The 19,725-nt window shown below is 41.9% G+C and overlaps 1 protein-coding gene across 1 annotated transcript in view; it reads right to left on the bottom strand.

Moving 5' to 3' along the window:
- The window catches only part of wdfy4 (WDFY family member 4), a 39,238-nt gene extending 19,513 nt beyond the window's left edge, over positions 1–19,725 (bottom strand). The window contains exons 1-38 of the mRNA XM_084562326.1: positions 18,507–19,725; positions 17,279–17,536; positions 16,056–16,167; positions 15,348–15,472; positions 13,889–14,017; positions 13,333–13,522; positions 12,569–12,758; positions 12,143–12,303; positions 10,790–11,022; positions 10,549–10,688; positions 10,207–10,337; positions 9,833–9,934; positions 9,548–9,738; positions 7,918–8,645; positions 7,692–7,785; positions 7,376–7,590; positions 7,138–7,241; positions 6,808–7,018; positions 5,934–6,010; positions 5,640–5,858; positions 5,349–5,527; positions 5,013–5,244; positions 4,535–4,674; positions 4,343–4,454; positions 4,070–4,260; positions 3,816–3,968; positions 3,620–3,693; positions 3,166–3,324; positions 2,989–3,083; positions 2,804–2,876; positions 2,502–2,704; positions 2,054–2,220; positions 1,853–1,972; positions 1,581–1,760; positions 1,343–1,495; positions 732–858; positions 468–619; positions 42–280 (exon numbers count right to left, since the gene is read on the bottom strand). Of these exons, the coding sequence (XP_084418452.1) occupies positions 42–280; positions 468–619; positions 732–858; positions 1,343–1,495; positions 1,581–1,760; positions 1,853–1,972; positions 2,054–2,220; positions 2,502–2,704; positions 2,804–2,876; positions 2,989–3,083; positions 3,166–3,324; positions 3,620–3,693; positions 3,816–3,968; positions 4,070–4,260; positions 4,343–4,454; positions 4,535–4,674; positions 5,013–5,244; positions 5,349–5,527; positions 5,640–5,858; positions 5,934–6,010; positions 6,808–7,018; positions 7,138–7,241; positions 7,376–7,590; positions 7,692–7,785; positions 7,918–8,645; positions 9,548–9,738; positions 9,833–9,934; positions 10,207–10,337; positions 10,549–10,688; positions 10,790–11,022; positions 12,143–12,303; positions 12,569–12,758; positions 13,333–13,522; positions 13,889–14,017; positions 15,348–15,472; positions 16,056–16,167; positions 17,279–17,536; positions 18,507–18,527 (6,380 nt within the window). The 5' untranslated portion in view covers positions 18,528–19,725. The remainder of the gene's footprint in view (positions 1–41; positions 281–467; positions 620–731; positions 859–1,342; positions 1,496–1,580; positions 1,761–1,852; positions 1,973–2,053; positions 2,221–2,501; positions 2,705–2,803; positions 2,877–2,988; positions 3,084–3,165; positions 3,325–3,619; positions 3,694–3,815; positions 3,969–4,069; positions 4,261–4,342; positions 4,455–4,534; positions 4,675–5,012; positions 5,245–5,348; positions 5,528–5,639; positions 5,859–5,933; positions 6,011–6,807; positions 7,019–7,137; positions 7,242–7,375; positions 7,591–7,691; positions 7,786–7,917; positions 8,646–9,547; positions 9,739–9,832; positions 9,935–10,206; positions 10,338–10,548; positions 10,689–10,789; positions 11,023–12,142; positions 12,304–12,568; positions 12,759–13,332; positions 13,523–13,888; positions 14,018–15,347; positions 15,473–16,055; positions 16,168–17,278; positions 17,537–18,506) is intronic.

Below are 19,725 nucleotides of genomic sequence, written 5' to 3'. Positions count from 1 at the left end.
ATTTGTGTGCATCTGCGTGTGAGTTTTGGTTTCACTATTACCTGCCAGACCGTATCAGTAACAGACAATGAAGGAGGCAAGTAATGAACTTCACATTTGCATTGTAAGTTGCCATGGCAACGTCCCATCGTTCCATGAAGGTTTGTAATGCCCTAATGACCGTTTCCTTTTCTTCTTGGGAATGTCGCGGTTGAGACAAGAAATAAAGCAGGACTTTATTGCTGCAGGAGTACAGGGCAGACAACGTCTTCTCTTTCTGACTTTGGCCTTTCTCCAGAGCCTAGAAGTATACAGAAGGTATTTGTTAACAGTCAGCATAAAATGACATGAAATTAAATTATTAATTCACAGATTTTACATTAATTTTCACTTTCCATATTCCACTGATTTAAAAAAAAAATGTCTAAATTGACAATTTACTTAATTTGCAATTTCTTTTCTTTTCCAAGTGCGTGTATTTGTCTCACCACCACAATCTGATCAGCGAAGAAACTGAGCAAACTCTCAGAGTCTCCCAAGAACGTTCCACCGTAAAGTTTCTGCACCACATTTTCACTGAAAAGCACCACATTGTCCATCAACGTGACCATCTGTCCTTCGTTTGTTTGATCCGTTGAGTCTGAAATTTAATACAAAAACAAGTGAATTCAGATTTTTTTTTTTTATTATATTATATATTATATTGCAAAGATGTGTTTAGTCCAGTTTGAACTACGGTTTGTAATTGTTACCTTGTGAAATGAGGTGAGTGCTGCTGTCTTCTTCATAGCTGAGCATACGGATGATGTTCATGACCAACTCCAGCAGCTCAGTTTGAAAACTCTGCTTCTGTTCCAGCGATGCACCATCAGGGGAAAACTGCAATATTTAAGAAGTTTAGCAATTGAAAAAAATAATTATAATTATAATTATATGAAACTGACATACATATCATTATAAATGTGAAGGTTGTTTTCATTTTACGCCTGATAGTGAGCGGAACACATTGCCTAATGTTGCCTGAATTGTAGATGTTGGTGGAGGTGTGTGCGTGCATGTAAGTTTATCTTATGTAGGTGAAAACACTTGGCCTCTTGGTGTTTTCTCCCTCCTAGTGGTGAACAATTTCATCAGCAGTACCTTATAGTGCCTTGTTTAGTAACTGAGCATAGAGTGGCACCTTCTGGAGAAAAGGGAGTTTTGCACTATTATAGTAAACTGAAGCCTTTTTCAGTGAAAATGCATTTTGGCACTAATGTTTATGTGTTGCATGCATGTTTGATATTACACTACGAGCTGTGACCTAAATGAATACTGCAAATAACAGTGTGTAATTATTATTGTGTTATTTGTGTGAATTCACCTCCAGCAGCAGAACGAGAGGATGTGTGTTGGTGTTAGCAGGAACATTAAGAAGACTGTCCATTAGGAGAATACGCATGAAGTCCAACACCGGCTTCCTGCTTGGATGACTCTTGTCCACACCCTCACTTTTTATGCAAGACTCACCAATGCCCTGAAAGAATCGCGTAAACAAGCAAATAAGAACAGATAGATTAAATCCAGGAGGGGTTTTTATAAAACTAGAGTAACACACAAACCTTTGAAACATCCGGAGGGTACACAACACCAGCGAGTGCATGCAGGAACGTGGGTGATGCCCACAGTGGGTCTCTTGGCCGGAGGTTGTGGAGGAGACAAAGGAACTGCATCACACTTGCTGGGAGCTGCAGCTCCCATGATACATCAGAGTCTGACATGTGCTTAGTTGGAGAAACGGGCTGTTTAAACATAAAATAAAGTATAGTTTACATTATCAATGCATCGTTTGAGGACAAAAAACACTCTCAATGTAAGCTTTTGACATTCTTACTTGGATGATGACGACTTTGACTAAGTCCAGAAGTATTGTGGCAGCTTCTATGCATAACTGCTGAGCAGGAGAATCTGTTTGGCTGTCAATGAATGACTGAAGCATATCATCCAGATGCACCTATAGATAGAGGTGACTTAAAATTAGATCATCAAGACAGAGATTAAAATAAAAACTAAACCAAATAAAAATATGGCCTACCTTTGCCTTTGTTGTGTGACTGGCCTTCTTCCCCAGCAGCAGAGCAGCCAGGGCTTCGTACACCTGTGGGAGGTGAGTGTGTCTGATCAGCAGCCCTCGTAGGACATCAAAGCCTGGACAGGTAGTGCTGCGGCACTCGTAAGACCAAGAATTAGCTCGAAGGTTGTCTGAAAACAAGACAAGTATACAATGACAAAGGTTAATTTAGGGTGAAATGCTATCTTCAATATCACGAGGTTTATGTATGAAAAATGTGTTAAGCAATAATCTAAATACAGAACTACAATTTAGTATTATTGAATTTAAACACAGTTCAACACCTCCTTTCTCTAGTTTAACCAGAAAGATGGATCCAAATAATGACTTCATATCACAATATGATTTGAATAGAGAGGCAAAACTACGACACTGAACTATGAGACTTCATTTTAAAGAAATTATTATGCACCCATGACAGCAACGGGTTCCTCCATGCACTCTATCAGTGATCCCGGGAGCACCCCATCTCTGAAGTTGCTCTGCTGACTGGGACTTGACAGAAAGTATGTGAGTAGGATGAGACCCAGTTTCAAGGTGGAAGGGTGAAGGTGAGGCTGAAGGAAGAGCAGGAACCAGTCACTGCCCAGGGAATCCAGTGCCGTATTTTGCTGACTATTGTGGGAAACAAAATAACATAGCAATTCAATTCATGACAATATGGCTCATGAAATACTGGGAAAACGTGTTCTTGCTTCTGTTTCGGTCACTCACTCTTTGTCTGAGTTGAGGATTTCACAAAGCACAATTAGCATCTGGTTGCGGACCCAGATGAGGCAGGCTGGACCTGTAGCAAGGAGAAGATGAGCCTGGATCAGTACCAGCAACAACCTGTGTCATCCATGAGACATTTATAGCAATGTAATATAAGGGATATGGTTGTGTGTTACATAGTGTACCTAACAAATCCAGCGAATGACCACCGTCATATGTCTCACTGGCTTCAGTTATGTTACTAGACGGAGGAAGTGTGTAGACCAGGAAGAGCCCAAGTCTAATCAAATAAAAAGGATATTATTTGAAACAGTTCTGACATTTTTGAGACGCTGTACGACAAAACTGCTCCCTGACTTTACCTGCTTATGTCCACAGGGCTGAAGTAAGCCTTTAGCAGGGATGTGACGACACAAGAAATAATCTTTACTTTCTGAAAGGTCACAGTCGGATCAGAAATTTCAAATAGCAGCTTCGATAGCAGGCCCATTCTGTGCATGACCGATGCATTCCTGCTGTCACTGTGGAGGTTACAAAGAAAAAACAAGACAGCAATAATATCAATCACAATCTGTTCCCACAGACAGAAAATCTAAGCACGTTCCCTTGACTATTTCGGTTGTACAATTCCATGATATTGATGACAAGTTGTTGCAGATGTTGAGAGAACAGCCGATGAAATCTGTCGTCAAACCTGAACAAGAGGCTCTTTGTTGTGTTACACAACTTGTTGCCATGCGAGTTAATAATAAATTAGATTAGAGCTACTAGATATTTGGTGAGGTCTGGTCTCACGCTGATAACAGTGGAAATTACTTTGAGGATTTCAGGATTTCTGCAAAGTAGTTGAGAACTGAAAGGTCCAGATGGTCTGATGTGTTCTGCCAAACCTGCAAAAAAGAAAGAGAAAGCTAAAGATTTTTACAATTAGCTTTCTGATAATAATTTACAAATAAACACTGGGTAGACATGAAAAGGTTTCACTCTTTTATGCAGCAATTTGGTTTCTTACATCCAGGTCACACAGCAGAGCTTGGAAAGCAGACGTGTTTTGTAGGCAACCAGATTCAGAGCTCAACTCCGCTGAACTCCACAGACACTGAAGCATCTGAAAGGTCCGATGGCTGACCAGGCTGCTCTTCATCTTGAGCAGGAAAGCTAGCAGCTACAAGCACAGTAAATTATATTTAGGATCAGATGACAATTGTAAGGAAGCAGATTTTCATGTCTGTCTATATTTAAATGATTTTAAAAGATCTGACAGACCTTGTATCCATTGATGCGGTGCATTTCTTGCTGCATGGCAGGGTTTGTCTCAAGCACTGAAAGAAGAACTTTCACAGCTGCATACATAGAGCCGTCATCCGGCGCCATTGCAACTAGACTGAGAACAACTGTAGGCCCACCGACATACAGAAAACCATTGGATGCAGTGCTGGGGGTGAATGTACGCACACCTAAAAGGAAGAGGACATAATGAGGAGCTTACCAAATGGCAACTAAAGAGCAAAGAAACTTTTTAAATGATAGTTCATTTACCAAAACGTCCAACCAGCGCTGCTCCTATGGTGCGAGCAGTACCACTCAGGTGCTGGCTGATGTTTCGCGCAAGGAATACAGGGGTGGACTGATCCCGAGACGTTATCCCCATCTGTAATTAGATACCGCAATTGGTACTGTGTATCAAAATAACAGACAAATAGGTTCAGTTTGGACTAACTGTACACTGACCTCTTTGGCAATCAGTCTGCAATCAACTTCATTGTAATCTTCTCTGATTTGTGCAACAGTTGTTAATGTGGAAATTGCTGGGTTGATGCCAAATGAGATCCTCTCCTCAGGAACCAGCCTGAGAGGGACAGACTCAGTGTCTGTATCAGGGGCAGAACACAGGCACGTTAAGTAGAACTACTTCAAAAAAAATCGAAATTGTGAAACACTCTTGATCACAGTTGTGCCATTTGATGTGTCACAAGAATCCTCGCAATAAATAGCAAAAACCTAATTGTTTAATTGCATTGTTTTTAATTGTATTATTTTCATATGATGCAAAAGTATTAAAAATGCGAAGCTAAATTATTACAATGCTGTAATACAGCAACAGTGTTAAGCAACAACTACAAAATACAGAGTCAGAATTTATCCGAAACTCATTTCCTGGAAGACGTACTGAAAGTTGCATAATGGCATGGCAGATCTTGTGACTAACCTGTGTTGCGCAGAGCCAGGAAGTTGCCCAGGTATGCGGTGCCCTGTGTGTATATAACACCCACGGCCTCAGGGCTCAAGGCCTCTTCAAAAAGGTAAGAAGGACCCACTCGCCACACTAGTGCAGCATGCTCCTTCCAGGGAGCAGGTGTCCCTATCAGCCCATACACATCAATCACAGCAGTGGGGTCCATGGATACATACTGACCAGGGAATGGCTGAATGTACTTCATCTGACAGAAAATGGAGAGGCTATGATACATAAATACATAAACGCTACATTGGGGCTTGAATCAGATCAATCACCAACTCCTCAGTCTCTCTCCTCTCATCATACCTTTCCTGTCCCCACTGGCTTGCCGTTGAAGTAGGCTGAGGTCAGACAGCTCTTCTTCACGTCTTTGGTCATGACCACAACCAGGTGGTGCCATTGGCCTGGGACCAGGATGCTGGAGCAGCGGAACCTCAGTGACGCAGGCAAAGAAGTGGGAGTGCAAACTTCTGGCTCCATCATATCTGTAAAAGAGACATGGAGAAAGGCAATCTCTGTATAAACACTGACTTCAAACACAACTGATTATCAAAGTTTATCAAGGGCAAATACCGACCATAACCATATCACTCTTACCTAGATATGTAAATGCTTCCTCCTCAGTGGAGATAACCAGACAGCCGTCATAGGCTGAGAAGGAGATTGACAGGCAAATGTACTGTTGTTCAGTCCGGGACATGTGGCGAACCACGGACAGCAGACGGATTGGGTGGGAATCACAGGCTGAGCTGAACCTGTTGATCTGGAACCAGCACGAAAACGAGAGACCGGCTGCAGGTGGAAAACCTCGGCAGTCTAAAATACAAAACAGAAGATGGTTAGAGTTATTCACAAATATGTGAGTATTAAATATTTAGACTTGTGACTGACCTCCTCCAATTCCACCGGTTGAGATGGAATCAGCAGCGACTCCTTTGACTGTGGCCAGAGAGGGCAGGAAAAGACAGCTGCAAAGCACATGGTATGAAATTAGCAATGTTTTTTATTTGTTTTGTTATTATTTCCTCAAAGTATGGAATTCAGGTATTATTTGCAGCAGATGTATAATGTATAATACAAAATGTCCTTAAGGAGAAGAAGTAATGTTCATGTAGCACATCTTATATTAAAGGGGAACTACTGTTTTTTACAACCTGGACCTTATTTCTGGCATAAAATACGGTTGTTTACTCACCCATATAACTTTTGTGTAATTCATAATGCTTCAGGAGATATTTAGATTAGTGTACATCCATGTAGTGAGAGTGACTGGGGCACCGAAACGCAGCCTCTAAATAAGGCATTAACTGCTATGGTTCGTCCACAACCTCAGAGTCGAAAAAATATTCAGCCATGTTGCAAAAAAACTAGCAGTAGCAAATTACAGGTAAACAAGCCGACTGTCGCAGGTGCGCTCAGAGACGACATCATCCAAGTCAGAAGACATCATCTGGGGTCTGTATGTCAATCTACAGACCCCAGGCGATGATAACAGGTAACTCCGGACTCAACGGGGAATAGCACTAGACGTACAATAACAAAATATTGATGAAATGAACGAGTTTTATTTAGAGGCTGTGTTCCGGTGCCCCAGTCACTCCCACTATATGCATATACGCTGATCTAAATATCTCCCGAAGGAATACAAATTACACAAAAGTTATATGGGTGAGTGAACGGCCATATTTTATGCCAGAAATAAGGTCCAGGTTGTAAAAAACAGTAGTTCCCCTTTAAGTAGACAGAAACTGAAACAAGGACTCACCCATATCCGCTCTCACTCATGTCAAACTCTACAAATGCAGGTGAGGAAGAGAGCCTGTGTGGTCTGAACGTGCGCGGTGATGTCATGGACACCAAGCTGAGGATCTGGTGGACAGGGATCGCAGAACCGAGAGAGGGTGTAGACCGTAACAAGCTGAAGGTGCGTTTCAGTGTCTTCGCTGAAGATCCAGGATCTGCCTCTGTACTCTGACCTGGTTTAGAAAACACAACCAAAATTTAATGAGTGGCATGCTTTCGTGTCTGTGGGCTGAACTTATTAATTGTTAGTAATAGTAAAAAGCAGACATAGAGTGATTATAATAAAACATACCATTTGAAACAGGTGCTTTGACTTGTGAGTCACATTCGAGCTGTAGCTGCTTGGCTGTTTTGCCTGACAAGCACATGAGAGGGTCCCCTAAACAAAGGAACTTTCTGAAGAGGAAGCAGTAACAAACACGTCAACTACAGAATATCGCTGAAACGCTGATAGGACATTTTAGCATCTTCATCTTTAGCAAAATAAAGACATGCCTGAGTCTAAGCTTCAAAGACTGTACATGTCTGACCTGAAGTCTAAATGTGTGATGGCCTGAGAAGAGAGCTTCTCCAAGACACGTGTAACCGGTAGATGTAACGGGTGATTTGGTGTCAGCAGTATGCTCTGACACTGAGTCAGCAGTGTGGCGACCAACCCCCCTTCGCACATTATCTGGCGGTTTCGCTCAGATTTCACCAAAACCTGGATGTGGTGTGCCAATGAGAACTGGACCTCCATAGACAGCTGAGAAAGAGGGAAAGAAGTTTGTCTCATACTGCGGCCTTTTTGTGTATTAAACGATACGCAACATTGACGATTGTGAAATGTTTAGTCTAGAAATGTACCTGAGGGTCCTCAGGAGTAAACACTGATGGAAGGAGAGTCATCATCACTCGGATCGCCCCTGGATGAAGAATAATCGGATCGCGGGTGAGCCTACTATAAGCCAAGCAAAAAAAAAAACAAAAAAAAACAGAAAAACAAAAAGGTTTTATGTCCATTCATCACTACATATGTGAATGCAGCTTTACTTGGGTTTCCCATCTCCTCCAAATGGTTACAAATATTCACCTGTACTGAGACTCCGTGCAGATTGTGGAGCTACTGAGACCTCTGTTTCTGGAATTTCCTAATTTGCTCTCCATGGACTGTGGGCCCGAAGCCGGGTGGACAGGAGGAGATCCTGAATGCACTCCTTCGTACCCTACTGGTCTTTTTAGATTCTCTTTATCTCCATCACACCCTTCCTCAGGCTCTAGTCCCATATTTAACTCCTGAGGTGAGAAGGTCCCTGTGGAAAACTGGTCGAGATAGGAGAGCAGCCTTAAGCATGTCCGAAGTGTGACAGGCAACTTAAGATGTTGTGTGGTGGAGGGAGCAGTGGGAGTTTTAGGAGCTTCTGCTAACTCAACAAACTGGTGGAAGCTCTTTCCACAAGGGTTGTCGTGTGCAGTCTTGGGACCAGAGCACTTATCTCCATTCCACGCTTCTCTCTCGAGGCTTGCAGTGTGGAAGCAGCCCAGATGGAGTAGAGCCTCAGCCAGCCTTTCATAGAAGCCACCAGTCTCAAAATGATGTGCATTTACTGTGTGAAGATGCACAGCCAAGGCCAGGATGTGCAGAATGAGGAGGAGGAGGTCCAGCAGTGGTTGATGGCCCAAGAACGTCCACACTTCTGCTTTTGGATGGTCAGAAAGAGCTCCTTCCATGTCGATCACCAGGGACAACAGTCCTGTGAAGCCTCCCGCCCTTCTGAAGGCGTCCCAAGTGTTGGGGCTCTCCAGCACCCTCAGCACAGACTGCAATACCAAAGACAGGCAGACAATTTGGACAGTGAGCATGTGGGCTCAAACACACTTAAGCCTAATAATACGCGTGACAAAGCAGATTCTGCTGCCCACACCAGACACAAAGCTTTGCTCAAAGCCTCTGCTTTTAGACAATCTTCCTAGTCAATTAAAAGAATGTCATGAAAAATAGATGAAACGTATAGATAAATCATAAATCATTTCTGGTAACTAGTTTTTGGAGGTGAACTAAATCACATTAGCTTTATTCAATTTAGAGAGCTAATCCATCAGGTAGGTAATGTGTGAGACAGAACGCAGAGGAAAATGTGATTAACTGAAACTGGAGTAATCACAATGGCTCTCAACACTTGCCAACCGAGGTCGCACCCAATCTGATTGCCACCTGCTATAACCATGTTAGCACAAAGAACACACAGGCACACACGTGCGTCTTGATGCGTGCACAAACAAGCACAAATGTACACACATTGAGTGCACACAATATCGGCAAGTAAGTGCTCTTCTTGCTGCCATCTATAAAAATGGACACATACAGTAGGTGTGTAACTTATTTAGGCTTAATCGGATCTCTGTCCCATTCACTGATCTGATAGAGGTGGTAATCTTCAGAGTGCCACAGCACAAGGCTGCTGGCCTAATCAAATCAGTCCAGCGCGAACAGCTAAACCAGTTTTAGCAAATCAATCTGCATTTGTATATAATTTAATCAGAATCCCACATGCTAAGAAAATAAATTCACTAGCTTATTATGTTTTAAGTGCATTACAATTTGTTATGATTTGATGTAGAGCATTACTGCATTTACAGCTCAGCTGAGATTGCTACATGTGTTTCTGGATGTGTGTGTGTGCTGTTGCCTGTGACTGTGGGTGCATGTGCAAGGCAAGTACCTGCAAAAGGTCCAGCTTTAAGCCAAGTTCTTGTTGTGTGGAGGAGCAGAGGGCTCCAATGGCTGTGCTCATGAATTCTTCTGGGTTAATTTCAGCTAGCTGCTCCAGAATGCTCAGAGTGGGACCTCGATACTGATCCTCATCCAAAAAGATCTTAATGTAAGGAACCATACCAAGATCTCGCACTGAAACTGGAACCGACGTGAAAAACAATAAGCTATGTATAGTAAAATTAAAGACACATTAAATGAATGAAATAATAACAGAAGAAGCGACTGGATATACCTGTGTTTTTGATTGAACGCAAAGTAAGAGTTGACACAACTTGAAGCATACAGGTAGTGAGCAGTCTGTCACTGTCCTCCACACTTGACACCTGCTGAGAATCTACAAAGAACAAGAACTTCAGTTGAGAATTACAGCTTCAGAAGGTCATTGAAGGCAGCTGCTGAGACACACTTGCAAGCCCAAGTACAAAGAGCCACAGGAATTTTATTTTCCCTCACTTCGAACACTTAAGTACTGAATCTTGACCAAGCGCGTTTCTCAATCCCAAATTTGCTGTAATGGTGTGTGCAACATCAAACAGGCACACTCTGTCTGCACAGATGTTGTGCAATCATGATTACATAAAAAGTTACAAATAGGTTCATTCATACTTATTTTAGAGGAAGATACAGCTCCTGCCTTCCTGAGGATCTTAGCTCTCCTGCGCAGTTCCCCGAGCAGCAGCTCCAGCAGACCCCAGTCACTTAGCACGTCGGCAAGCATACTACTGTGCACAGTCATTCTATAGAGCACAGGACACAGATTTTATTCACCTTACATCAAGGAGACATATAATAAAAGAATACCCAAACTATCCAGTTTATTGAGTGTTTTTCCACTCTTACTCAAACTTGTAGTATGGGCACATGCTTTGTTTTTCACAAAGAAAGAAGACATGCCTACGGTTTTAAGAAGTATCCTGAAGAATTGTGAGTAAAAGAAGCACTGCTAACCTGTGAAAACATGTAAGCGCCACCACCCCAAATTCTATCCCTGCCACTCCAGTAGCCAGTGTTCCAGCCCAGCTTTGCTTCAACACACCCAGCAGTGCCCGCAAGGTCTCGTGGGGAATGTAGTTCAACTTAAACACCACCTGTAAGAATTCAAGCATTTAATCAAACCTTGTATGCATTCTGCATTAAACAAAAAAAAAAATGTTTTAAAAAGCATGCACCATTTGTTGTCCAAATTTACCATCTCAAGCAGGGAAAAGAATATTTTTTGAGCAGGCACCGGTTTACGCCACATGCAGGCAGCTAGCTGGGCCATCGACTGGACGGTCCACTCCAAGAGGAAGAAATTGGCTGGGTCCCTCTCCCATATTGTCTGTAGTGTTCGAAGAAGCTGACAGCAGAGCAGAGGATCCTGAGAACGCAGCAAGGAGGCCTGCAGCAGGTCGAACGCGGGCAGGTTCTTTACAGCTAAACCTGGAGAAAAAAACGTGTCAATAGACTTAACTTTTCAAATAAGATTTCAGCACTTTATAACTAGTCATGTTAAATAAAATAAATCTAGATGGGTCTCAAATACCTTTGTTGTCATGCTACTCTTCAAAACACTATAAACTCGGGGTTAATTTAGCCACACAATGTTTTGAATATAAAACCTGACATGTAAGATTTTGCTCTGGCAAGGTCAAACAGTCAATGTTATAGAACAACAAACAAATTACAACCTTTAATATAGAGCACAACCTGAACCTCACACGCCAATTGAGTTACATGTGCACAAATAGACTGAAAACAGACAATATTAGAGGCATGAATGCAAAAGAAAAGAAGCGTAATCTGCCTTGATGGAGTTTGTTTGCTGCATTGTCAACATTTTTATTGGAGGTCTTAGATTTGGGTGCCACAATACACATTTCTTGTGAATAAATATGAAGCTGGTTAGTAATAGGATTCATATTCACGCTTAAGCAAAATCGCATCATAACCAAATAAGGTCAATACAAAACAGCGCCACTTCCCTCTGCTGGAAACAGATCTACTCCTTGATGTGATAGATGGGTGTTAAGTGTGTGTGTCTGTGTGTATGTTTGGGTGACTGTATGCGTTTATTATGGACACTCTATTTATGAGTGTTGGATAGAGGTGTGTGCGTATCTATGATAGATGACTGGATGCTGTAGGCCAGTGGTGAATGGATGTGGGGCATCCTAACAGAGTTAGAGGGGGAGCCACCACTTCATCATCCCAGACATAATCACCTCAGCTTCCTGTTAACCTGAGGGGTGTTGTGCACTGCAGCGGGATAGCAGTAGGGGAGTGGGGAGCCTGGGTATGTGGGAAATCAGGGAAAGGGGGTGGTGTGGTTTGAGTGGGTTATATGAGGGCAAAAGTGCAAAAGAGAGATGAACTGTGTGGTCCCTTTAGCAGTCTATGGCTGCTGATCCGTGCAAGTAATACTAATTAGATAGTTTGGGGTGTGCATTTGTGAGGGATGGTTCAGGGTTAATTCTCATGATACAACCAACTGTTAAGAGATAATTACGGAGAGGAGGTCTGAAAATAATACTGCAGTACTTTCTGTGAAGACTTGACCTACCTTTGGTGAGTGGCGGGTCGAACCTGAAGCCTGGAGGCTGAGGGTTAGTGACACAAAGAGCCACTTTCAGCTCAGTTTTTCCAAGCAGAGTAAAAGATGCAATGAGAGCGAGCAACTCCTCCACAGGCTGAAACTCTTCCAAGGACACACCCTCTTCACAGCTTAAGACCAAGAGAACAAAACAGGTTACGCTAAATAAATAGCAGACATGCACAGATCAAAGGAGCAGACAAATTGCATTTGTATGAATCATTACACCCTTTGTAGAGGCTGTACAGCAAGAAATGCAACTTAATTTCACAGAACGCATATTTACGCTTGTCTTAAAAAACACCAAGAAAATAAAGCTCTCTAAGCACACACTTTGACTTTAATTTATTCCAGATCCCATTTCACTGGTTTTCTGTTCGTGATCTTTAATCTCACCGTCTGAGGATGTTCTCAAGAGCCTTGTAGCCGTTGTTGGTGTCAAATTCGGTGAAGAGGATTGGATTGAGGTGGTACGTGTCTCTAATGAAGCTAAACACGGCCACGGCCACCTCAGCTAGCAGTGGTCCTGAGACATCAGCACTGATGTGCAACAAGTTCTGGATGCAGAGCCGCACACAGTTCTTGCCTAATAAGGAAATGGTAATGTCCATGGTTAGGGAAGTAGCAATTACTCAGACACACACAGTACCTTGGTGCAATAGTCTGGAAGTATCTAACTCAAGAATAGTTTTATCACATGATACCACGCTAACCCTGACCTTCTAAAAGACTTTTTTTCAGTGATATGGTGGACTAATGTCCTTCAGCCTTAGCATGTGTACAACCAGGTTTAACAAACCCCTATAGAAGTATACCACAGAAAAGAGATGCACTGTGAAGCGAGCGAATCACCATGCTGGAAAATGACGATAACCTCTGGATGTCCAAAACGAATCTAAGCAAACTTGTGATAACAGGAACATTTGAGTGAATTATCTGTTCTGATCATGTGAAAGATAAATGAAGTATGTCTCTCTCCTCGAATGTGTGGTCATGTGTCTCTGTATAATTAGATCATTTCTGGAAAATATCTGTCTGCACGAATAACTTTCCAGAATAAAATCTAATTATTCCATGCTGCCTGTTTTCAGGGAAACAAGTAACCAGCTTAAAGCCTAATGGAAATGTTACTTATCCCTGTTAGTTTTGAGTTTACTCACCTAGCAAACTCGGGACAGTGTTGCTTGTCGCTACAGCAGAGACTGCTTTGAGGACACGGGAGGCCTGGTGCCTCCAGGAGGCACTGGTCTGATCCCATAGTGATGTGAGGCCAATGATAAGACATTGCAACTCCTGTGACTCTACCAGTCCCTCCGCATTGTTTGGATGCCTACAGAGCTGAAGGAGAACCTAAAGGGGGAGGGAGGCAGAGGGAAGTATAAATACAAAACAAGAGTAAACAAAAAAGATCAGAGCAGGACATCGCAAATTGCATGCAAACTGAATACACCTCAGACGCCTTCTCTTTCCAAGCATGCAAATAGTTTGATTTGTCTGTTTTTGGCTACTGTATAAACACGATGGAGCAACATGTCTGACTGAAGAGAACCTTGTTGATGTGGTGGACTCTTCCTAAGCTAACAAAAAACACAACCATTCACAGTTAGAGAGGATTAAACAACAGTGAAAACATAATTATTACTACCATCTTCTATTTCTGCTAACAGAGCCCCTTAAATTACAGACCTTTAAAGGAAGAAGTGGATTATTATTAACCTGTGTTAATGACTCCTGAAAGGTCTCTTCTATTGCAATGTTCTCCTTTTTAGCTGGAAGGCACACGAGCAGGTACAAACATTTCACCAAAGCAGCAGGGAGTCCTGGGTTTATCGAGGACAATATATCCTGCAGACACACAAAAAAAACAACAACATGCAGTTCTCAATGTACTTATATTATTTATGATTTTAACCATTACTGTAACCATAAATACACTGTCTGGCCAAAAAAAAAAAAAAGAGTCGCCACCTGGATTTAACTAAGCAAATAGGTACAAGCCTCCTATTGGATAATTACTGCATGGGTGATTATCTTTCAGCTGACAACAAGTTATTTAACCCCAACTGATGCAATGAGTGGCTTCTCATTTCTTAAACAACCATGTCGAAAGACACGTCCTGTGGTCGTGGAAAAGATGTTAGTCTGTTTGAGAAGGGTCAACTCATCAGCATGCATCAAGCAGAGAACACGTCTAAGGAGATTCTAGAAACTACTAAAACTGGGTTAAGAACTGTCCAACGCATTATTAAAAACTGGAAGGATGGTGGGGAAAAAAATCCTGATAGATCGTGATCAGCGATCACTTAAACGTTTGGTGAAATCAATAGAAGAAAAACAACAGTAGAACTCAGGGCTATTTTTAATAGTGAAAGTAAGAGCATTTCCACACGTACAATGTGAAGGGAACTCAGGGGATTGGGACTGAACAGCTGTGTAGCCTTAAGAAAACCACTAATCAGTGAGGCTAACTGGAAGAAATGCTTCAATTTGCTAGGGAGCATAAAGATTCGACTCTGGAGCAATGGAAGAAGGTCATGTGGTCTGATGAGTCCAGATTCACCCTGTTCCAGAGTGATGGGGGCATCAGGGTCAGAATAGAGGCAGATGAAGTGACGCACCCATCATGCCTAGTGCCTACTGTACAAATCTGTGGGGGCAGTGCTATGATCTCGGGTTGCTGCAGTTGGTCAGGTCTAGGTTCAGCAACATTATGTGTCCAAAGAATGAGGTCAGCTGACTACCTGAATATACTGAATGACCAGGTTATTCCATCAATGGATTTTTTTTCTTCCCAGATGGCACAGCACATATTCCAAGATGACAATGCTAGGATTCTCAAATTGTGAAAGAGTGGTTCAGGGAGCATGAGACATCATTTTCACACATGGATTGGCCACCACAGAGTCCAGACCTTAACCCCATGAAGAATCTTTGGGATGTGCTGGAGAAGGCTTCTGGTCAGACTCTCCCGTAAATAAATCTTTCTGACATTGCAGAAGCTTATCGAAACAATGCCACAGTGAATGCGTGCTGTAATCAAAGCTAAAGGCGGCCCAACGAAATATTAGAATGTGTGACCTTTTTATTTTGGTGGCGACTTTCTTTTGGCCAGGGAGTGTAAGTGCAGGGGCTTTTGAAATTCACTGCTCTATAAAAACTGTCAATTCTCACTCACTGAGCTGTCAGCTGTAAGCACCAAGAGGGACTTTAACAGCAGCCATCCTGGACTTTCTTTTATTTCACAGTCTGTATCCTCATTTGGTCTTTGGAAGAACCGCACCACTTCCTGACGAGCGCCCTCTGGAACCACAGAAGAGATTTAGTGAACCAAGGACAACGCTGACCAAAATGGCCATAAACCAGTTTAAAATCATCAAGTCAAACTTAGCAAGGCTGTCACGTTCTATAGCTACACCTCTTCACCAATTACTGTCTCAGAAAGCATTAAAATCTAAATTTAGTGCATTGACATAAAAGTTTCATTTCTGTTTCTAGAGACAGAATTTGAATAGTACGTGTCTATCTTAAGGTTTACCTGAACAGCGGTTTCTGCGAAGTTATTTTAATGTAACAGCAGTGTGTAAAAAGATCAGTCTCGGATCAAGAAGAAAAAGTTACACAGTCAACATGCAAAGTTCTTATGAAGTATTAAAAGGCAAAACATGCATCGTATCAGTGTGCTTGCTAAAATCTACACCAAGACTGCATCTAAAACCAGAAGTATCTACTTCCCTAATTAACTTTCTCTTTCGTAGCAAAAGAAAAAATAAGTTTCACGTAAACAGCCCGCTAAATAGCCTGCACACAAAAAAGCAGAAGCAGGCCAAGGAGGTAGAAAGGCCCCCCGCCCATGCTGTATGCTGATACATGCATTTGCTCGTACCTGCAGGTCTTCCTTCCACTCTGCTGTGGACATTATGAATGACACTGTCAGCAGTAAGAGCTGCAAGCCGCTTTATGTCCAAACTTTCCAATCTGCCACCATCTTCACAGACCTGAGATCAGAAATGAGACAAGACAAGATATGTAATGAGATGTTAGAATTCTGCAGATGTTTATACTGATGGTCTGTGTGTCTAATGTTTCAACAAAAACTGAACATTATAACCTTCATTGAAATTTTAGTTCGCTGTAGATATGTAAAGCATGTAAAGATAATGTTACATGAACTTCATGCCATTAAATGTCACTTTTGTCTGGGTTGTATTAGTCATTGCATTGTTGTGAAGAGCTTAATTTCAGGACCATATTGTAGTTGGATGTCCGCTTTTGCTAATGCACTGCACTATAAATAATGAAAGCCACTGCATACAACATGCGCTTTTCAGTTCCATAAGAGGATATCGCATTTCACTGAGTTCGCTGCTCTTAAGTGAGGCCCTGCGTTCTGATCAAATCTCTGGTCATGTGGCTTTTACCTGCCCCCACACAAATGCACACATACTGTAGAGGCGCACGCCAAAGAGTGATTACTTCTGCAGCTATAAGTCCAGTAAGTTGTGCGATATACACACACACACACACACACACACACACACACACACACACACATATTAGGGATGGAATTGGAAGTGTGCACACAGGAATATGGGGCATTTCTTCCTAAGTGACATGTTTCAGGCACAGAGAATTTAAAATTAATCATAATTAATCTGATTGGCATGATATCAAAAGCACTTCTGTATTTCAGAGTTAAACTTGTAGAGTGAAAGAGAGAAACGGGAGCGAAGGTGTGATCAATGCATTATGGGGGGGGGGGGGGGGGGGTCCCCCTAGCAGCACAGGCCTATAGCGGCACCAGGGTCAAATTAGGATCAGTAAGATCATGTAGTTGTGATTGCAGTTGCGAGAAGTTCTGCATCTCCTTAATCTTTACAAAGTTCACATCATTTAGAATTGTGGCTCCACTTAAAATTATTGTGACATTATGCAATAATAATACTTCAGACGATGATTTTTTTCTTTTATTATTTATTTCTGAAATTAATTTAATAAGAAAAGAAATAACCATCCTGATTAAAGGTTGAGGAACTATAAAGAAACAGCATGGTTCTTAAAATAAAGAGTGGATTAACAATGGGATATTCTTGTCCCAGGGGTCCATACCTGTATGTAGAGCGGCAGGAATTTGACCAGACGTTTCCTTTTCTGCTCTAAAGGAACATGGTCAGTTCTGCGGTCAGGGCTTGAGACCGTGTGAATCCCCAGCTCCCGTAGCTGTTCTTGGAGTACTTGAGAGAGTTGAGGATTCATACAAGAGCCCTCCACCTTCTCCGTCTTCAACTCCACAGAGACAGATAACTCCCCTGAAGCACTCAGCTCTCCAGTTTCTTTATTGATCCTCTCATTTTTTAGAGTTGGGTTCTAAAGAGGATAAAAAAAAAAGAAATCTTGATACTGATTTTTTTTTTCTTTTTTTAGATGCCACGAGGTTAGAAAATCTTCACAGTATTTTTTTAAATCACATTTCTTTGATTTGTCTCACTTCTGTAGATAAATTTGCCCCAGACCAAATCTGCTCTTTGCCCCTCCTCCCCTGAAGACACTATGTGCAGTGGTGAAATCACCAGACAGGAGGACAGACCACTGGCGGTCATGTGCCATTCTCATTAACAGGCTACATAAGAGACCAGCTTCAAAAGAGGGAAACATATGATTCACCTTTAAAGGTTCAGATTCACCACTGGCAACACTGAAAACGACACTCCAAAATGACAACTTGTAAGGCGCACATATGCAATAGAAATTCAAATCAGTTTGTACTTGCAAAATCAAATCTACATTACCCTAATAAAGACCTAATACTATGTCACAACAGGATGTTAGTGATGTTGATGTTTGATTATGCCATGTGAGAATGAGATGTGGAGATGAGGAGTCCTGCTGCCAAACAGATGTTATTGAATGACTGAGGTTTGATTAGCGAATTGTTCCCTCATTACATTAACATTATTTTTAGAGACAGGCACTCGGGATAAACAACAGGGGAAATATTTAGAGAAAGACTTCTTAACTGATAAGCCAGAGCTGTTAGATTAAACTATGGTGGTAAGTACAGGGAAACCAAAACTAGCATTCCATTGAACATTATCAATACTTTGATGTTGTACCATATGAGAATGTTCTGTAAAACTCACAGCAAGCGCAGAAGAGTCGGTCTTTACTTGCGAAAGCAACACATACAACTTTTGAGTTGTATCGGTCATACAGTCTGTCATACAGTCAAGTATGTCGAAGTGAAAAATGGCCACATTATCCCAGGTACTGTAACACTTCTCCCACATTTTAAAAGAAAAACATTCATGAAAGGACAGGCAAATCTTCATATTCTTACCTGCACTTCTGTGAGAGCCATATGGGAGTTTCCAGGCTCTAACAAAATGCGGTCATCTGTGATGTATTATTCCAGCTAAGTGAGGGGCCTGCCTCTGTGGCCATGCCAGGAGGAAAAGACAAGCAGAGACCTGCTAAGACATGAGTGGCGCGTACTGTGCAGACCCTTCTGTACAACTCCCCCTTACTAATCTGCAACAAGCAGACTGAACTTTGAACAAGCACAGCAACTCACATCAGCTGGTCCAGATCATGTGCTTTCTAACTTCCTTAGAGAAGCAGAAGTGAAACACTGCTGTTTAGCCGGTTGGATGGGGCCCTCCCACAGCAGCTCAAAGAAGAAACCCTTTTCTTTTTTTAGACACGTCTCATCACACTGCGATGACATGAATCACAGTGACAGGAGTCCATGATCCTGCCACAGAAATCCACAAACACATGTAACTACAGGTTGACACAGACAAACAGAGGGCTTTGACACGGTGGTGGAACAATTACAAACTCATTACACTGTCTGCTGATAAGAACTGGAATGACAGACTTGTTTAAACAATTGATTTGCGTAGATAATATGCAACACAAGCAGGCAGAACTAAACAAAAAGGTGAGTAAATTGTAATCTAACCCACAAAGAGAGAGACTAACCCACAATCTTGGAGAGAAAATGACCATTAAAAAAGGATTAAGACTTTACCGGCATCAGAAAACATACTGACATATTTACTGTAAGACGTGATAACAAAGGACCAATCAGTTTAGCAGATACATTTAGAAATTGTGTCATGTTGGTGTCATAAAGACTAAAATACAAGCAGAGTTAATATAGCTAAACGGCGCCATCTTGTGAGAAATATAAAAATAGCAGCCAGATATTACAGAGAATTGATGAGTATAGTAACTAGCATAGATTTTTCATTGAAAAGAATTGGAAAGCAGCTGATTTAATGATGCCGCCACCATTAGTGTCGTGTTTCTCAGTTGCATGGCTTGTTTAGACGCTAAAAATCATTTTAATATGACTAATTAAGAATAATTTAACATAAAAACAGTGAATGCAGTCCGCAGAGTTAGGTTAAGCCAACAAAACTAAACAAATATCACGTTTACACCTCCGATAGTCATCAGCGACTGAAAATAGCGGCACTATTTCCTCATTCAGGAGCTCCATATGGCGCATTAAGTATTTCGACACAGCTTTGACTCACATTGTTTCCGTAAAC

Source organism: Chelon labrosus (genome assembly GCF_963514085.1).
Source record: "Chelon labrosus genome assembly, chromosome: 15".
NCBI lineage: Eukaryota > Metazoa > Chordata > Actinopteri > Mugiliformes > Mugilidae > Chelon > Chelon labrosus.
This window is presented reverse-complemented; position numbering and strand designations above follow the sequence as displayed.